The sequence below is a fragment of the Bubalus bubalis genome, chromosome 8, assembly GCF_019923935.1.
Source record: "Bubalus bubalis isolate 160015118507 breed Murrah chromosome 8, NDDB_SH_1, whole genome shotgun sequence".
NCBI classification, from domain to species: Eukaryota; Metazoa; Chordata; class Mammalia; order Artiodactyla; family Bovidae; genus Bubalus; species Bubalus bubalis.
In genome coordinates, this window is record NC_059164.1 from 104,372,299 (window position 1) to 104,390,491 (window position 18,193).

Genomic DNA, 18,193 nt, shown 5'->3' on the forward strand with positions numbered 1-18,193 from the left:
TTCCAGTTGAGACTGGGAAGGGGAAGTGAAGCAGTAGCCATATTATGTTTGTGTGGGAAGGTCAGTGAGGGAGCTTCAGGTAAGCTGATACCTGTTGTTGCTTATCTTGTAGGCTCACTGCACTTTGGTGGGGGCGGGGGGCACCAGGTCTGCTGCTGATGGATCCTCTTTCCCTAGATCCGCTTTCAGCTTCTGACTCGCACCCCAGGTGTGCACTTAGTTCCACAATGAAGGGCATCAGCATCATCAGGCCAGGATACCACATCGTTAGAACTGGAGGCAATGACAGACTGACTTGTCGTTCCCACCCACTCTCGTGAGTTCCAGCTTATTCTCCTTTTCAAATTTCTTCTAACTGCTTACTCAAGAGACCTCAATCAGATACAAAGACAGCAGCCTTATGCAGACTATCTACCCAGCTCCCACAAATGCACAAGATCAAGTCTCTGCAGTAAATCCCTCTATTTATCTCCAGTGGTTCTGTTCCTTTGACTAAACCTTGATTTTGACTGACACAATGTGCACACCTTTCTGTTGACAAAATCCCTGGGAGTGAAAGTCTTGTAGAAATGTTTGCATTGCTGCAAACTAAGAAACAACTTCAATAATTCCCAAAGCAGTGTTTCCCAAAGCTTAGGGCTTCAGCAAAAAAAAAAAATATATATATATATATATGTGTATAAAGGGATTTTTCAGGTTAAACAAAGACACGTTCCTTTACTGCAGAACTTCTCAGAGCCTTTAATGTTATTCTGCATTATGAATATCTATGAGATCAATACCATGCTTAAAGTTCCAAAATTATTCTGCTGATAAACCTATTTTTAAGTAGCATCTTAAGGGTTCAATCTTATAGAAGGCTTTTTTTTTTTTTTTTTTTAAGAAATACTAGTATATAAGGGGCTGCAAGTTGACCCTTAGTACATATCACTCTACCTTTCTTATAGGGGATAGAACTTATTCTTAGCATGGCATATGGTCTTCCAAATGATGACTATGTTTCTCTGTACCTTCAGAGACATTACTTTGCCAACAAAGGTCCATCTAGTCAAGGCTATGGTTTTTCCAGTGGTCATGTATGAATGTGAGAGTTGGACTGTGAAGAAAGCTGAGCGCCGAAGAATTGATGCTTTTGAACTGTGGTGTTGGAGAAGACTCTTGAGAGTCCCTTGGACTGCAAGGAGATCCAACCAGTCCATTCTGAAGGAGATCAGCCCTGGGATTTCTTTGGAAGGAATAATGCTAAAGCTGAAACTCCAGTACTTTGGCCACCTCATGCGAAGAGTTGACTCATTGGAAAAGACTGATGCTCGGAGGGATTGGGGGCAGGCGGAGAAGGGGACGACAGAGGGTGAGATGGCTGGATGGCATCACTGACTCAATGGACGTGAGTCTGAGTGAACTCTGGGAGTTGGTGATAGACAGGGAGGCCTGGTGTGCTGCGATTCATGGGGTCGCAAAGAGTTGGACATGACTGAGCAACTGAACTGAACTGAACACAAGTAAATTCTGGCTAATGAGATCTGGACAGAAATTAGGTGTGTCTTTCTAAAGCGTGCCTTACAAGGAAGGCGTATGCTGTCCCCTTCTTCCTTCCTATTGCCTGGTATGTGGATGTAGAGACAAGCCATTATGCATCATTCAGGTGAGGGCATCAGCCCACATATCACGGAAGGGAGGATAGAGCGATAACCAGCATCAGTCTAGGTCCCTGGATGACCCCATGGATCTGAGCCGGCCCTCCAGCCCTGGACCACTGATCTCCTGTTAAGTGAAAGCTAAACTTTTATCTTGATTAAGTCACTGTTAATTTGGGTCTCTGGTATTCATTATCTTCCTGGTGGCTCAGTGGTAAAGAATCTGCCTGCCAATGCAGAAGACATGGGTTCGACCCCTGGGTTGGGAGATCCCCTGGAGAAGGAAATGGCAACCCATTCCAGTATTCTTGCCTGGGAAATCCCATGAACAGAGAAACCTGGCGGGCTACAGTCCATGGGGTCGCAAAAAGTGAGACATGAATGAACGACTGAGCACACACACTTCTGGTATTCGTGGCCAAACATATATCTTAATATACATTGCTAAGTCACTTCAGTCGTGTCCGACTCTGTGCGACCCCAAAGACAGCAGCCCACCAGGCTCTTCCGTCCCTGGGACTCTCCAGGCAAGAACACTGGAGTGGGTTGCCATTTCCTTCTCAAATGCATGACAGTGAAAAGTGAAAATGAAGTCGCTCAGTCGTGTCCGACTCCCAGCGACCCCATGGACTGCAGCCCACCAGGCTCCTCCGTCCATGGGATTTTCCAGTCAAAAGTACTGGAGTGGGGTGCCATTGCCTTAAGACATATATTATTACAGCTTATACAGCTTAATACAGCTGATCTGAAGAATAAAGCCCCCAATTCCTCAGCTCAGTTCTCAAAGCTTCTTTCTTTTTTTTTTCAAAGCTTCTTTCTTATTCTTCTGTGCCTGGCCAACCCTCATTGCACAGAAATTGAAAGAATCAGATGAAGGGAATGACACTCTGTTTTTGCATCCTTCACTGCTAGATGGATGCAAGCCCCTCTCGGTTGGGAAGGAAGGTCCATCACGGTCAGGCTGAATCACAGAATGGAGTGTGGACTCCAGGACACCACTCTGGGAACAGTTCTTTATCCCACAGAAAGAACATTTCTGGTGACATACTCCTGGGATGAAAGGAAAGTAGTTAAATCTACTATGGCCCTCATCCCAGCCCAATACAATCACTGTCTTAGATGTCTGTCTCCCCAGGAGACTGGACTTCTTAAAGGCAGGAACTCTGCTTGTTTATCTTTATATCCCAATAGAGCACAGTGCTTAGCATATGACAGGATGAACATTAAAACAAAAACAAAAACCCAGCTTTACTGAGGACAAGCGTGATTTTTAAAAGCTAGTGGTAATGATAGTGTGGTGTTTAAGTTTTTTTTTATTTTTTTAATGTGGGACTGTTTTTAAAGTCTTTATTGAATATGTTACAATATTGCTTCTGTTTTATATTTTGGTTTTTTGGCTGCAAAGCATGCCTGGTCTTAGCTCCCCGACCAGAGATCGAATCTGTACCCCCTGTACTGGAAGGTGAAGTCTTATCCAATGAATCACAAGAGAAGTCCTAGATATTGTAGTTAGGTAGAAAAATGTCCTTTTTCTCAGGATGTTTATACTGAAAGGAGTGAAGTCATGTCTGCATTTAGTTTCAAATGGTTGAGGAAAAGAGTTTATATCTGCATTTAGAAAGTTCTGATACAATGCTTCCTGAATTTGTGTCAGTTGATATATATTGAGAATAATATGCACACAGGGAATTTCACATTTTCAAATGCTAATAGATTCAATGTGATCTCAATGAAAACCCCAGTAAGCTATTTGTGGATATTGACAAGTTTTCATTCTAAAGTTTACATGGAAAGGCACAAGGCTGAAATTAGCCAGCACGATACTGAAGAGAACCAACACTACCTGATTCTAAGACTGACTGTCAAGTTACAGGAATCCAGACAGTGTGGCACTGGCACAGATAGATCAACGGAACAGGACAGACAGCCCCAAAACACACCCACATGAATACAATCAACTGACCTTTGCCAAAGGAGCTAAGGTCATAAAATGGGAAAAAAAGATAGTCTTTTCAACAACTGGACATCCACATGCAAAAAATGAATCCAGACACAGACTTTACACTTTACACAACAATTAACTCAATAGTATGCTTAAATGTAAAATGCAAAATTATAAAATTTCTAGAATATTAGAAAAAATCTAGGTGACTTTGGGTTTCGCAATATTTTTAGATACAACATAAAAATCATCATCCATGAAAAAAAAATTCATTAGTTGTACTTCATTAAAATTAAAAACTTCTAATCTATGAAAGATGCTATTAAAAGAATAAAAAGAAAAACTAATGACAGGGTAAAATATGTGCAAAAACATATCTGATAAAGGCTTAAATCCAAATACCCAAAGAACTCTTAAAACTCAACAATAAGAAAACTCAATTTAAAAAATGGACAAAAGATCTAAATAGACATCTCACCAAAGAAGATACGCAGATGGCAAACACACACATGAAAACCTGCTCAATATCTCGCCATCAAGGAACTGCCAATTAAAATAATGAGATCGTATTACACACCTATTAGAATGGTCTGGAATACTCTTGCCTGGAAAATCCCATGGACAGAGGAGCCTGGTAGGCTGCAGTCCATGGGGACGATAAGAGTCAGGCACGACTGAGCGACTTCACTTTCACTTTTCCTTTCATGCACTGGAGAAGGAAATGGCAACCCACTCCAGTATTCTTGCCTGGAGAATCCCAGGGACGGGGGAGCCTGGTGGGCTGCCATCTATGGCATCGCACAGAGTCGGACATGACTGAAGCGACTTAGCATCAGCAGCAGCATCAGCAGGAGAATGGTCAAAATCCAAGGGCTTCTTCCCTGGTGGCTCAGACTGTAAAGAATCCTCCTGCAATGCAGGAGACCTGGGTTCAATCCCTGTGTTGGGAAGATCCCCTGGAGAAGGAAATGGCAATCCACTCAGGTATTCTTGCCTGGAGAATCCCCATGAACAGAGGAGCCTGACAGGCTACAGTCCATGGGGTCGCAAAGAGTTGGACAGGACTGAGTGACTAAGCATACACAGAATGGTCAAAATCCAAAACGCTGAAAACACCAAATACTGACGAGGATGTGGATCAACAGGAAAGCTTGTCCACTGCTGGTGGGAGTGCAAAATGGTACAGCCACTTAGAATGACAGTTTGACAGTTTAGTTTACAAAATCAAATATATGTGTACCACGTGATCCAGCAACCATGCTCCTTCATATTTATTCAACGAGTTGAAAACTTATGTCCATATTAAAGCCTGTACATTGATGTTTACAACAGCTTTACTTACAATTGCCAACAACTGGAAGCAACCAAAATGTCCTTCAAAAAGGTGAATGGATTAAAAAACTGTAGGATATCCATATAAAACACACTATGCTGGGCTTAGTCACTCAGTTGTGTCCAACTCTTTGCAACCCCATGAACCTTAGCCCGCCAGGCTCCTCTGTCCATGGGGATTCTCCAGGCAAGAATACTGGAGTAGGTTGCCATGCCCTCTTCCAGGGGTTCTTCCCAACCCAGGAATCGAGCCCAGATCTCCTGCATTGCAGGTGGATTCTTAACCATCTGAGTCAACAAAACACCATTCAACAACAAAAGGAAATGAGCCACCAAGCCACACAAAGGCATGGAGGGAACTTCTTAAAAGCATATTGTTAAGTGAAAGAAGCCAATACGAAAAAGATATATTCTGTATAATCCTAACTGTATGACATTTTGGAAAGGAAAAACTACAGACAGTAAAAAAAAAAGATCTGGGGGTAATCAGGGATGAATAACCAGAGCACAGAGGATTTTTAGGGCAGCAAAATCATTCTGTATGATACTGTTATGGTAGATAACCTAACACTGTGCATTTTTCAAAACCCATAGAAAGTACAATACAAAGAATGAACCCTAATGAAACTATGAACTTCAGTTAATAATAATGTATGAATATTGGTTCAACAATTGTAACAAATATGCCACACTAATGCAAGATGTCAATAACAGGTAATGTAGATGGGTGGGTAAGGGAAGAAGGTATATGATATGGAATTTCTGTATTTGCTGCTTAATTTTCCTATAAACCTAAAACTGTTAAAAATAAAAGGTATTAATTAAAAAAGCTAATAAATGAACTGCTGCTGCTGCTAAGTCGCTTCAGTCATGTCCAACTCTGTGCGACCCCAGAGATGGCAGCACACCAGGCTCCCCCGTCCCTGGGATTCTCCAGGCAAGAACACTGGAGTGGGTTGCCATTTCCTTCTCCAGTGCATGAAAGTGAAAAGTGAAAGTGAAGTCGCTCAGTCATGTCCGACTCTTCGAGACTCCATGGACTGCAGCCTATCAGGCTCCTCCGTCCATGGGATTTTCCAGGCAAGAGTACTGGAGTGGGGTGCTATGAACTAACCTTGGTTAATTATCCTGGGGGTAGAAATGATATTGTGGTTAGGCAGGGTAATGGCCTTTTAGGAGATTTATACTTAAGTATTTAGAAATGAAATGCCATGATGTCTGCAAGTTACTTTCAAACAGTTCAGAAAAAAAGTGTATCTATCCAGTGGTCATGTATGGATGTGAGAGTTGGACTGTGAAGAAGGCTGAGCACTGAAGAATTGATGCTTTTGAACTGTGGTGTTGGAGGAGACTCTTCAGAGTCCCTTGGACTGCAAGGAGATCCAACCAGTCCATTCTGAAGGAGATCAGCCCTGGGATTTCTTTGGAGGGAATGATGCTAAAGCTGAAACTCCTGTACTTTGGCCACCTCATGAGAAGAGTTGACTCACTGGAAAAGACTCTGATGCTGGGAGGGATTGGGGGCAGGAGGAGAAGGGGACAAGGGTGAGACGGCTGGATGGCATCACTGACTCGATGGACGTGAGTCTGCGTGAACTCCGGGAGTTGGTGATGGACAGGGAGGCCTGGCGTGCTGCGATTCATGGGGTCTCGAAGAGTCGGACACGACTGAGCGACTGAACTGGGCTAAACTGATACATCCTCAGTTCTGCTCTAATGCTGACTGAATTTGTCCAAAGCAACTGACATATTAACAGTTTGATCACAGAGAATTTCATGTGTGCTGATATGTGATTTTGATCTCAAGGATTACAATGTGCATACAGAAAACTGCACCCAGCTGCAGAAATATACAAGAAGAATCCCAACACAACACTCAAACCCCTGCCCGCTACCTCAGTTCACCATGTGTGTTCTGAGCCACATTTACCTCCTCTAGTGGTATGACTTTCCATCCAATTTCACAAAGCCCTTTTCCACTGCTTCATAATAACTCACGGGCTCCACCCTTCCAACAACCACCTTTGTAAGCAAACCACACGTCTTTTTTTTTTTTCTTTTAAGTAGAGTGCTATATTTAACGTAGTGATGTATTTCTTAACTATTTAATATATGTACAGTCGTCCTACCATGTTTTATTATGTTCCTATCTTTAAAGTGTTACTCAAGAGGTTTTTAAATGTTGTGCCCCTCACCCCATCTTCCCCATAAACGCTATGGTTTTTACTGCAGGATTTGCTTAGCACAGTGGTTTGTAGAAATGCATATTTCACATCATGGTAGAACTGACTTTACAAGGATAAAGCAAATATGGCAAAATGTCAACAAACAGGGAGTGAAGGATATACTTAAGTGAGGGACATACAGGTTTTTAAAATTTCCTAAGGTGTAAAAAAATCCCACATATGAGAGGGAGACAAGATGACAGAGTAGAAGGACTTGAGCTTAGCTTCTCTCACAAAAACACCAAAATCACAACTACCTGCTGAACAACTATCAACAAAAAAGACTGGAACCTATCAAAAAAGATACTCTACATCTAAAGACAAAAAAAAAGAGTCACAACTAGATGTTCTTCCAAGGACAAACCAGGAAGAAATAGCAAATATGAACAGACTAATCACAAGTACTGAAATTGAAACTGTCATTTAAAAACTTCCAACAACAGAAGGCCAAGGCTAGATGACTTCACAGGTGAATTCTATCAAACATTTAGAGATGCGTTAACACCTATCCTTATGAAACTCTTCCAAAAAACTGAGGAGGAAGGAACACTCCCAAACTCATTCTATTAGGCCACCATCACCCTGATACCAAAACCAGACAAAACCAACACACAAAAAGAAAATTACAGGCTAACATCACTGATGAATACAAATGCAAAAACCTTCAACAAAATACTAGCAATCCAAATCCAACAATGCATTAAAAAGATCATACACCATGATCAAGCGGGATTTATCCCAAGGATGCAAGGATTTTTCAATATCCACAAAACAATTAGTGTGATACATCATATTAACAAATTCAAGAATAAAAACCATATGATCATCTCAATAGATGCAGAAAAAGCTTTTGACAAAATTTAACACCAGTTTATGATCAAAAAAAACAAAAACAAAAACAAAACACTCTCCTGAAAGTAGACACAGAGGGAACGTACCTCAACATGATAAAGGCCATATATGACAAACCCACAGCTAACATCATACTCTATGGTGAAAACATGAAAGCATTTCCTCTAAGATCAGGAACAAGACATGGATGTCTACTCTTTCACTTTAATTCCACATAGCTTTGCAACTCCTAGCCATGGCAAACAGGAAAAAAAGAAATAAAAGGAATCCAAACTGGAAAAGAAGTTAAACTGTCACTGTTTTCAAATGACATGATACCATACATAGAAGTTCCTAAAGATGCTAGTAATACCAGAAAACTACCAGAGTTCATTAATGAATTCAGTAAAGTTACAAGATACAAAATTAATACAGAAATCTCTTGCATTTCTATACACTAACAACAAAAGATCAGAAAGAGAAATTAAGGAAACAATTCCACTTACAATTGCATAAAAAAATAAAATACCTAGGAATAAACCTACCTAAGGAGGCAAAAGATCTGTACTCTAAAAAACTATAGTGAAAGTGAAGTTGCTCAGTTGTGTCCGACTCTTTGCGACCCCATGGACTGTAGCCTACCAGGCTCCTCAGTCCATGGAATTTTCCAGGCAAGAGTGCTGGAGTGCGCTGCCCTTGCCTTAAAAAACTATAAGATGCTAATAAAAGAAACTGAAGATAACACAGGCAGATGCAAAGATATACCATGTTCTTGGATTGGAAGAATCAGCACTATCAGGATGCTTATACTATCCAAGGCAATCTATAGATTCAATATAATCCCTATCAAATTACCACTGGCATTCTTCAACAAACTAGAACATTTTTTTTTTAATTTGTATGAAAATACAGAAGGCCCTGAATAGCCAAAGCAATCCTGAGAAAGAAAAATGGAGTTGGCCCCCTGACTTTAAACTATAAAGCTATACTAATCAAAACAGTATGGTACTGGCACAAAAGTAGAAATATAGATCAATGGAACGGGAAGCCCAGAAATAAACCCACACACCTATGGTCAATTAATCTAGGACAAAGAAGGCAAGAATGTACAATGGAGAAAAAAGTCTCTTCAATAAGTGGTGCTGGTAAAACTGGACAGCTACATGTAAAAGACAGCTACATGTAAATCAGAACATTCTCTAACACCAAACACAAAAATAAACTCAAAATTGATTAAAGATCTACAGGTAAGGCCAGATACTGTAAAACTCTTAGAGGAAAACATAGGCAGAACACTCTTTGACATAAATCACAGTAATATCTTTTTGGATCCACCTCTGAGAGTAACGAAAATAAAAACAAAAATAAACAAATGGAACCTAAGTAAACCTAAAAAGCTTTTACACAGCAAAGGAATCATAAACAAAATGAAAAGAGAACCCACACAATGGGAGAAAATGTTTGCAAACTAAGTGACTGACAAGGAATTAATCTCCAAAATATACAAACAGCTCGTGCAACTCAATATTAAAGAACAAACAGTCCAATCAAGAAGTGAGTGCTCAGTTGCTCAGTTGTGTCTGACTCTTTGCTACCCGTGAACTGTAGCCTGCAGACTCCTCTGTCCATGGGATTTTCCAGGCAAGAACTGTAGAGTGGGTTTCCATTTCCTTCTCCAAAGAAGTGGGTGGAAAATCTAACTATGCATGTCTTCAAAGAAGACCTACAGATGGCCAAAAGGCACACAAAAAGATGCCCAACATCACTAATCATTAGAGAAATGCATATCAAAACTACAGCGAGACACCACCTCACCTCAGTCAGAATAGCCAACATGAAAAGTCTACAAATAAATGCTGGAGAGGGTGTGGAGAAAAGGGAAGCCTCCTATATTGTTGGCAGGAAGGTAAACTGGCACACCCATTATGGACAACAATATGGAGGTTCCTTAAAAAAATACCTACCATATGATCCAGCAATCCCAGTTCTGGGCATGTATCTGGAGAAAACTATAATTTGAAAAGATACATGCACCCCAGTGTTCACTGTAGCCCTACTTGCAATAGCCAAGACAGCCTAAATGTCCACTGACAGACGAACGGCTAAAGGTGTGGTACGTATCAATATATACAATGAAATAGCAGTCATGAAAAAGAATGAAATAATGCCACTTGCTGCAACATGAAAGGACCTGGAGATTATCATACCAAGTGAATTAAGTCAGAGAAAGACCAATACCATATTTTTATATGTGGAATCTAAGATGAAACAAACGAACTTATTTACAAAAAAGAGACAGACTCACAGGCTTTGAAAACAAATTTATGGTACCAAAGGGGAAAGGTGAGGAGGAGAGATAAATTAGGAATTAGGTATTAACTGTAGCCATGAAATTAAAAGATGCTTACTCCTTGGAAGGAAAGTTATGACCAACCTAAATAGCATATTCAAAAGCAGAGACATTACTTTGCCAACAAAGGTCCGTCTAGTCAAGGCTATGGTTTTTCCAGTGGTCATGTATGTATGGATGTGAGTTGGACTGTGAAGAAAGCTGAGCAGCGAAGAATTGATGCCTTTGATCTGTGGTGTTGGAGAAGCCTCTTGAGAGTCCCTTGGACTGCAAGGAGATCCAACCAGTCCATTCTGAAGGAGATCAGCCCTGGGATTTCTTTGGAAGGAATGATTCTAAAGCTGAAACTCCAGTACTTTGGCCACCTCATACGAAGAGTTGACTCATTGGAAAAGACTCTGATGCTGGGAGGGATTGGGGGCAGGAGGAGAAGGGGACGACAGAGGATGAGATGGCTGGATGGCATCACTAACTCGATGGACATGAGTTTGAGTAGGCTCTGGGAGTTGGTGATGGACAGGGAGGCCTGGCATGCTGCTATTCATGGAGTCGCAAAGAGTCGGACACAACTGAGCAACTGAACTGATTAACATATACAAACTACTATGTATAAAACAATCAACAAGGACATACTGTATAGCACAGGGAACTCAATATTCTATAATAACCTATATGAGGAAAGAATCTGAAAAAGAATGGATATATGTTTATGCATAACAGAAGCACTTTGCTGTACATTTGAAACAACACTGCAAATCAACTATATCCCAGGATAAAAGAAAAATTAAAAAATGTATCCTATGAATTAAGGAACATAACTGAAATAACAGAGTTGGGAAAAACCATAAGCTAAGCATAAAGGACTTTGCAAAAGTAAAAAATAATTGAGACAATGTGCTATATTTAGGGGGATGAAGCAGCATGATGGCTAAAGGTCATTCTTTAACAGAAAGAAAACACGATGCTCAAAAATTAGAAGCCCGTTTATATAAGAAACTTGTACAGGCTTAAAGGAAAGTGATTTTGCAAAAATAACAATCCTTGTGGTGAGCCATGTAGGGCCAGAAAAACCTCACACAGAATGCTACCTACCCCAGGCTCAGCCCTCACGTGCAAAGCCATTCGGTTTTCCAAATCTCCTCACCACACATCAGGAACCCAGCCAGGGAGCTGAGGCCTGGAAGGATTGAACAGGAGGGCTGATCCCAGGGGTAAGCAATTAAAGAGAGGGGGCGATCAACAAGACAGGTGCCTTGTTTCCCAGCTTGCTCTCCTTCCATCTCCAAGTCCCCCCTGCCTTGGGCCCATCACAGGTACCCACCGGCCCTGCCTAGCCTCCCGCTGCTGAGACAACTTATGTGGAGGGATGGACATGACAGCACGAACAACAGATGTGGCAATCTGCTTTGTGTACCTTCAGCCAGTCATTCAATAAATATTGGTGGAACATAACTTGGCAGCCTGGAGCCAGATGCTGGGCTGGGGCAAAGGAACTTGCACTAACAGATTACTGCGTTGGCAGCTCACTGAACCCAGGGAAGCTAAAGGACAATGCTGAGCCTGGTTGTGGATGCAGAGACGGTCTGAACCCCATGGCCTGGTGGGCCAGGGCCTCCCAGGGTTGATGTTTCATAAGCTCCTGCGCTAGGTGAGATGTACTCTGTCTTATCTCCTACATACAGGGCTGCCTCTATCTTCTCTTTCAGTCAAAATGTGGAATGACGACCCCTCGCCCCAGCATATTTGGACTTCATCAACCATCATTTCTCCAGAGAGAAGAGAACGTCAGCTGCCACTGTTGCTGCCTGCGAGAAAGCTCATCTCAGAAAACCGAAAGCGGAGAAAGCAATGGTCTTGAACCAAAACAATCTCTTTCTAACGGGAAATATGTGACTTTCCTTCCTCCTTTTCTCCTTCCTTGCTGGGCGGTTCCCAACCAACAATTTCCTCCTGAGGTCTTGATTTCATAATCAGCGACTGATGCAAAGGTCCTGTTACCACTCCTTTGACCTCAAGTGGGGAGCTATGTACCAGTTCTCCTCTCTTAGAAGAAATGTGCCTTGATTTTCAGTCTTTCCTTCAGGTTCCACCCATCAGCATACATACAGGCCCTCATTCCAGTCCAGAGGTACAAAGGCATCCTGTCTCATGAAAAAGGGCAAGAATCCAGGAGTGCTCGTGGTCCCCACTTCTGCAGTAGGCCTCCAACCCCAAATGGAAGAAACCTCAGAAGCTTACAGGGTTCAGATTCTAACACCAGGGATGTCAACAGCCCATATCATTCGACTAGGTCTTACATAGCTTTGAATTGTTGTAACATCACCTAGGATGAGAGTCTATCCAAAGCCAAGGAAGAAAGGGTCAGGATAAAGAAACCTGAGTCAGGAAGAAATTAATCCCGGTGATTTCAAGTCAGCCATATGCCAATCCATGGCTGAATTCCAATGCATTAATTTTACATGGAAGAAACTTTCCATTTCACGGACGCCGTATCATTTTGCACCAGGCAGTGGTGTGGTGTGATGTGGGAAGGACCACAGACATTGGATGCAGGCAGAGCCGGCTTGCCTCTGGGTTCTGCCCCCACCTCTGCTCTGTGACTTAAGATGACTTCACAGCCCCATGCCTTTGTCTGCCTCATGACTGCGAATGCTGTTGAAGGGATTGGATAATTGGTCCACGGTGGGCATTCAGTAAGCGGTGGGCATTCAGTAAGCAGTGGGTGTTATGACTTCCCCTCCTACTTGAGTATCCATCAGCTTTCAAGAGAAGAAACAGAAGTCACAGCAGATGGTCAACAACTGACTTCTGAAAACCGCAAGTAGGTGAATCACCAACAGCCTGGGAAAGAGTCTGCCAATATGGGAACTAAAGAAATCCACCAGTTGTAATCCACCGACTTCTGATCGAAAGTACAGAGAAAAGCCATGGCCGAATTACATCACTCGAAGAGGCTTGCTTGCCTTGGCTATCAGAACCAGCCTTCTCTTGGCCTCTATGAGCTGGCCATCCCTAGGACTGCTCTTCCTGTTTCAAAACTACACTCCAAATTTTCCACTCTCATTCTCCTGTCACTTTCCCACCAGTGGCTTGAGCCATTTATTATTTGCACGAGTCAGATGACCTGGGCAGTCCTCCAAGTTATGCCTCAGATGCCACACCTGGCTCTGTCTCCCTGGGCCTCCGTGTCACTGTTGTTAAAAAGAAAATTGCTTGTGTTTTGTTGACTGTAGGGAGAATGTATGGAGGTTAAAACTTGTGCATGTGAGTGATTTTAATACTATAGTCATTTGAAGCATGCACTAAATTAAATAAGGGGTTCAGATGTAACTGAGGCACTGGCTAGAGGTTGAGGGAGGAACAGGTAATTCATCCCTAATCAGGAAGAACAAAGGAAAAAGTGACATCCTATAAACCGCGGCAGGTGTCCCAGCCCTCAGCCATCCCCACATAAACACACACACGCACAGGAGTTTTCCCCGGACACCCACAAAATAACTCTGAGGAAAATGGAGCTGTTGAAAGTGGATCTCTTATAAACAAACAGTCCGACAAGGCTGAATCACAGGTATCATCCATCGTAGGTTCAAAGCTCTGCCTGCCTCAGGCCCATACACAGGCCCTCAGTTGCACGGTGAGATGCTATGTCACCTTCATAGAGGGGCTTGGGGAGGGGGGAGGCTGATTTCCAAGCATGACATTACCTTTTCCCTTAATTAGGCAGAGGAAGAAAATTTAGTTCCTAGAGACCCAAAGAACAGAGTCAAAGCTCTAAATGATGGGTTGGACACAATAAAAAAGCAATATTCTGGCTGCCAATCTCTCCTACCCGGCTCGTAGAGTCAGCATCTGGGCCTGCTTTCAATAGCAGCTTTGTAGCCCAGATGGCCGGCACCACCACATCCCAGGGACTCCCTGCTCCAGATAAAGCCTGAGAGTGTCAGCGAGTGAGTGTGTGAGAGAGAGACAGAGAGGACGGAGCAAGAGTGCGTGTCAGAGAGAGGGAGCCTGTACCTCTCTTGACCCTGAAGCCCTGGTCCTCACATCATCTACGGAGCCAACAACCATAATCTTCAAACCGTAGCTCCAATGAAAATAACATTCTTTATGCCCCTACAGTCCTCTCTGATTCTTCCTACAGATGCTCAACCCCAAACCTGTATCCAAAAGTATATACTCTCTTATTCCCATATAGCGGTCTGAGAATCACTGAACATTCCCTGTTCAAGTGTGTGTGTGTAACCAGGTCCACTTCTCCCTCTCACCTGTCCAAGTGTGTGTGTGTGCACGCACACGCGTGTAACCAGGGTCCACTCCTCCGTTTCATTCCCTTTCAGCACACAGACCACTCACACCCTGACAGATGACCCACAGGGGTGGATTCTCTCCTCCCCATCCCCTCTTGTACTCTCACAGGCTCACACACCAACGTGTTGTTACCTGCACCAGGAGGGAAGATGAATGAAATACCCATAGCCTGGGCAGTAAGCGCCTGGGGAGGTTTGGGGTGAAGGGAGTAAGCTCCGAGGGGAGGATGCGGACGACACAGTGGGAGACGTGGGGCGCAGATGGGCAGTCATAGAGACGACAGTGTCTTCTATGTAAGAACTTCTGTGATACGATCTGATTTGGGTAAAGAAACCAGTATTCACTTTACTACTTTGGCTATCATAGGTTTAGGAAGGCACAAGTCTTGGTGGACCAAGATTAAACAGCAACACAGAGCAGACCTGCCTCCATAGCAGGATAAAGGTTGAGACACTCAACTGAAACTGGGAGACAGAAGCCTGGCCCCAGTGACGTCTGCCTGGTATCTGATACCTCCCTGGGTATCCGAGGGCCTATGTGTCACCTCTGCAGACCGAGACTCCCCCATCGCTCACACAAGGGACAGGCTCTCTGAGGCCCTTGTCCCAGTGTTGACCTATGTGGCCCTGGGAACCCCAGGAGCATTCATTCATTCATTCATCCCATCTTTTACTTTTAGGTGCTTCATCACACAATTTTTACTCAATACAGATACTATCAGAATTTTTTTTTTTTTTTTTTTTTACAGAAAGTAAAGTGCCATTCGGAACTAGGATAATGATGAAAGAGAATTATGGGCAGGAAACAGCAGCTTTCCAAAAAAAACAAAAACAAAAACAAAAGTATCACTCATAATTAAAAACACACTCTGTCTCCTGCCCAACCCACTTTCTCCCATCCTTTCCCCTCTCTGCACACAGTTAACACGAAAAGTTAGGAGGGCAGATGTTCAGGTCATGTTGAATGTACTTGAAAGACAACCAGACTCACAGCCACAGCTAGTTAATATTTCCAAATTACTTAATCATCTTTGTTCTGTTTGCTCATGTATAAAATGGGGTATAAATGATCATCCAATTAGAACAGTGTTGAGAATTAAGTGAAACACCATTATGGTAAAACACCTACACAAAGCAAGTGTCCAAATGCCTGTTACATCCCTTCTTTCCACACTAATCTCAATCTGAAAGCCATTACAAATACATACTCGTGTATGTGTGTCTCCACACACAAATACTTACACACACACCCACAAAACCATGCCCACCAGCTGTGACTAACAAGGCAGGGGGAGGGGTCCAGCTCTGAAGTACTTTTCAGTATTATTAACTCCACCTGTGGTCAGCCCAGGAATTTTTTTTTTTTTTTTCCCCCTCCTCCTCTACCCCTCTGTCTCTACCCCCAGTGCAACCACTGCTAAATCAGATCCTGTGAATGCTCCCTCTCCATTTCTTCTAGTTACTCTTAAACACTTTTCAGAAAGAATTTCATGTGCACATCTATGTACAGAAGGAATAAGGAATATTATGAGTTACAAAATAGTATGTTTTTCTCTAGCGATAAAGGTTACTTCGGTCAAAAAAGAACAGTTTTCCTGTCTGGGAGTCCCAACCATATGTCAGTTAAGCAGCCTATGCGATGAGCATTAAAAAAACAAAAAATAGAAAATGACAGTATGTACTACATGTGAAAGGGATTAGTTCTATTTCATGAAACTTTAATTTCAGTTACATATGTATGTATGGAGCAAACTGATTGGTATGTACAATGAATTTCATATGTTGGGTCACAGTCAAAAAAGTTTGAAAGCCATAGGGAAGGGGCCAAGGAATCGCCAGGAGTCAGAAAGCTCTAGTCTCCCCACAGCTGTTCCTATTTCCTCCTGGGCCTTGCTGGGTTCTAATCCTGCCCATCTTCTGACATCCCAAGATCCTCACCACTTTTCCTTTCCCTTTCATTCCATCGCACCCTTTCATGTTTTTCAGAAAGGTTTCTACAGCTCATCCTTGGAGGACCAGGTAGGGAACTAGAGAAAAAAGCTGACACTCCACATAATCAGACACTCCACATTCCAGCAACTTCAGTGGACTGAGGACAGAAAGACCCATCTGGGTTTTCTTAACCCCAATTCCATAGACAGAGGAGCCTGGCAGGCTCAGGTCCGTGGGGTTGAGACTAACCCTACACGACTGAGCGACTAACACTTTTCAGAACCATGAGCTCTCCTCCCCCCACTCCTGAGAGCAGAGCCCTTCCCCGACCACCTGAGGCTCTCCGAGGGAGGTATTAGCGACTGAACAACAACTTAACGCCTTCACTTTTGAACCCCAGGAATTCGCTCACCAGTAAAATGCACACTTCCTCACCGGATGGTTAGGCTAAAGATTATGCGAGATCACCCTTTAACTCTCCAAACACACCCGCAAAGAGCCTACCGAGGAGGTTTCTCTTTTAATCCGTCTCCAGTTTAATCCCTCCGTGCCATCCCTTAATACTCCAGGCGTTAATTCCTTAAAATAATGCCGTCAGAGAGACTGAACTTGGGCGCTCACAAAGTTACCAGGCGGAGAGGGATGGGGAGCGAGGGCGGGAAGCAGAGAACCTGGAGGCTTAGGACGATCTGTTTCCGAAGGAGTTCACCTGGAGGGGTGGAGGGGGCGTTCCTCCTCTTCACAGGAGAAACCGATTAGCCGAGCCCGAAAAGAAAACAAAAGCTAGCGTGCCCGTGGCCACGAACAGGATCCTCTATCACCAGAGAAGTCCAAACAGGACTGTGGGAACTAGGGCGCCGGCTGGGGACCCGCCGGGAGGCAGCGGGACGGAACGGGAGAGGGGGGCCCGGGGGCGCAGGGAACAAAGCCCCACGCCCCCAACCCGCTGAGGCACCCCCTGCCCGCCCGGGGCGGGGGGCCCCAGCCGGCGGGGAGAGGGGTGCAGGTGTGCGGGTGCGCGCGCAGCGAGCCCCTCCCCCGCCGTCCCCGAAGCCCGGTTGGGGGGCGACCCTCGCCCCGGTCCCGGGGCGGCTCTCACCCGAGCGGGGATCGAAGGTGACCACGAACACGGCCACCACCTGGTCCTCCTCCACGTCGCCCAGCTCGAGGCGCCCCGGTTGCCGCAGCTCCTCGGGCTCCCGCCTCCTCGGAGGCTCCGCGGCCGCCCAGCCGCCCCCACCGCCGCCCCATCCCCGGCCTCCAGCCTGCGGGACCGGGGCCCGCGGCGGGGAGACGGCGGGGCCCTCGGCCCAGCGCAGCAGCGGCGCCGCGTCTCCGCGCTCCACCATGGCGAGGCGAGGCGCGGCGCGGCGGCGAGGAGGAGCCGCGGGCGGCGAGGGGCGGGCGCAGGGGCGGGCTGCGGGAACTCCCCTCGCCGGGCGGGCTGCCCGCCGCCGCCGCCGCCCCCGCCGCCCGGGCCTCCGCGCACCCGCCGCGCCGCCGCCGCCCCAGGCCCGCACCTGCCCCGGCCGCCCCGCCCCGCGCCCAGCGCCCTCCCACCCTGCTCGTCTGCGTGCCGATCCCGCCCGAGGAGGCGTCCTCCCTACCCGCTTCGCGGAACTGCGTGCAGGGTTTGA

The 18,193-nt window shown here is 44.7% G+C and overlaps 1 protein-coding gene across 2 annotated transcripts in view; it reads right to left on the reverse strand.

Moving 5' to 3' along the window:
* The window catches only part of DENND11 (DENN domain containing 11), a 42,920-nt gene extending 24,988 nt beyond the window's left edge, over positions 1-17,932 (reverse strand). Inside the window, exon 1 of one of the 2 annotated variants that reach the window (XM_025291676.3) lies at positions 17,656-17,932. In XM_025291676.3, coding sequence (XP_025147461.1) covers positions 17,656-17,905 — 250 coding nt within the window. In that variant the 5' untranslated portion in view covers positions 17,906-17,932. Of the gene's footprint in view, positions 1-17,060; positions 17,219-17,655 lie in introns of those variants that run through there. The other variant, XM_025291677.3, reaches the window with a different exon arrangement.
* Positions 17,933-18,193: the final 261 nt, after the last annotated feature.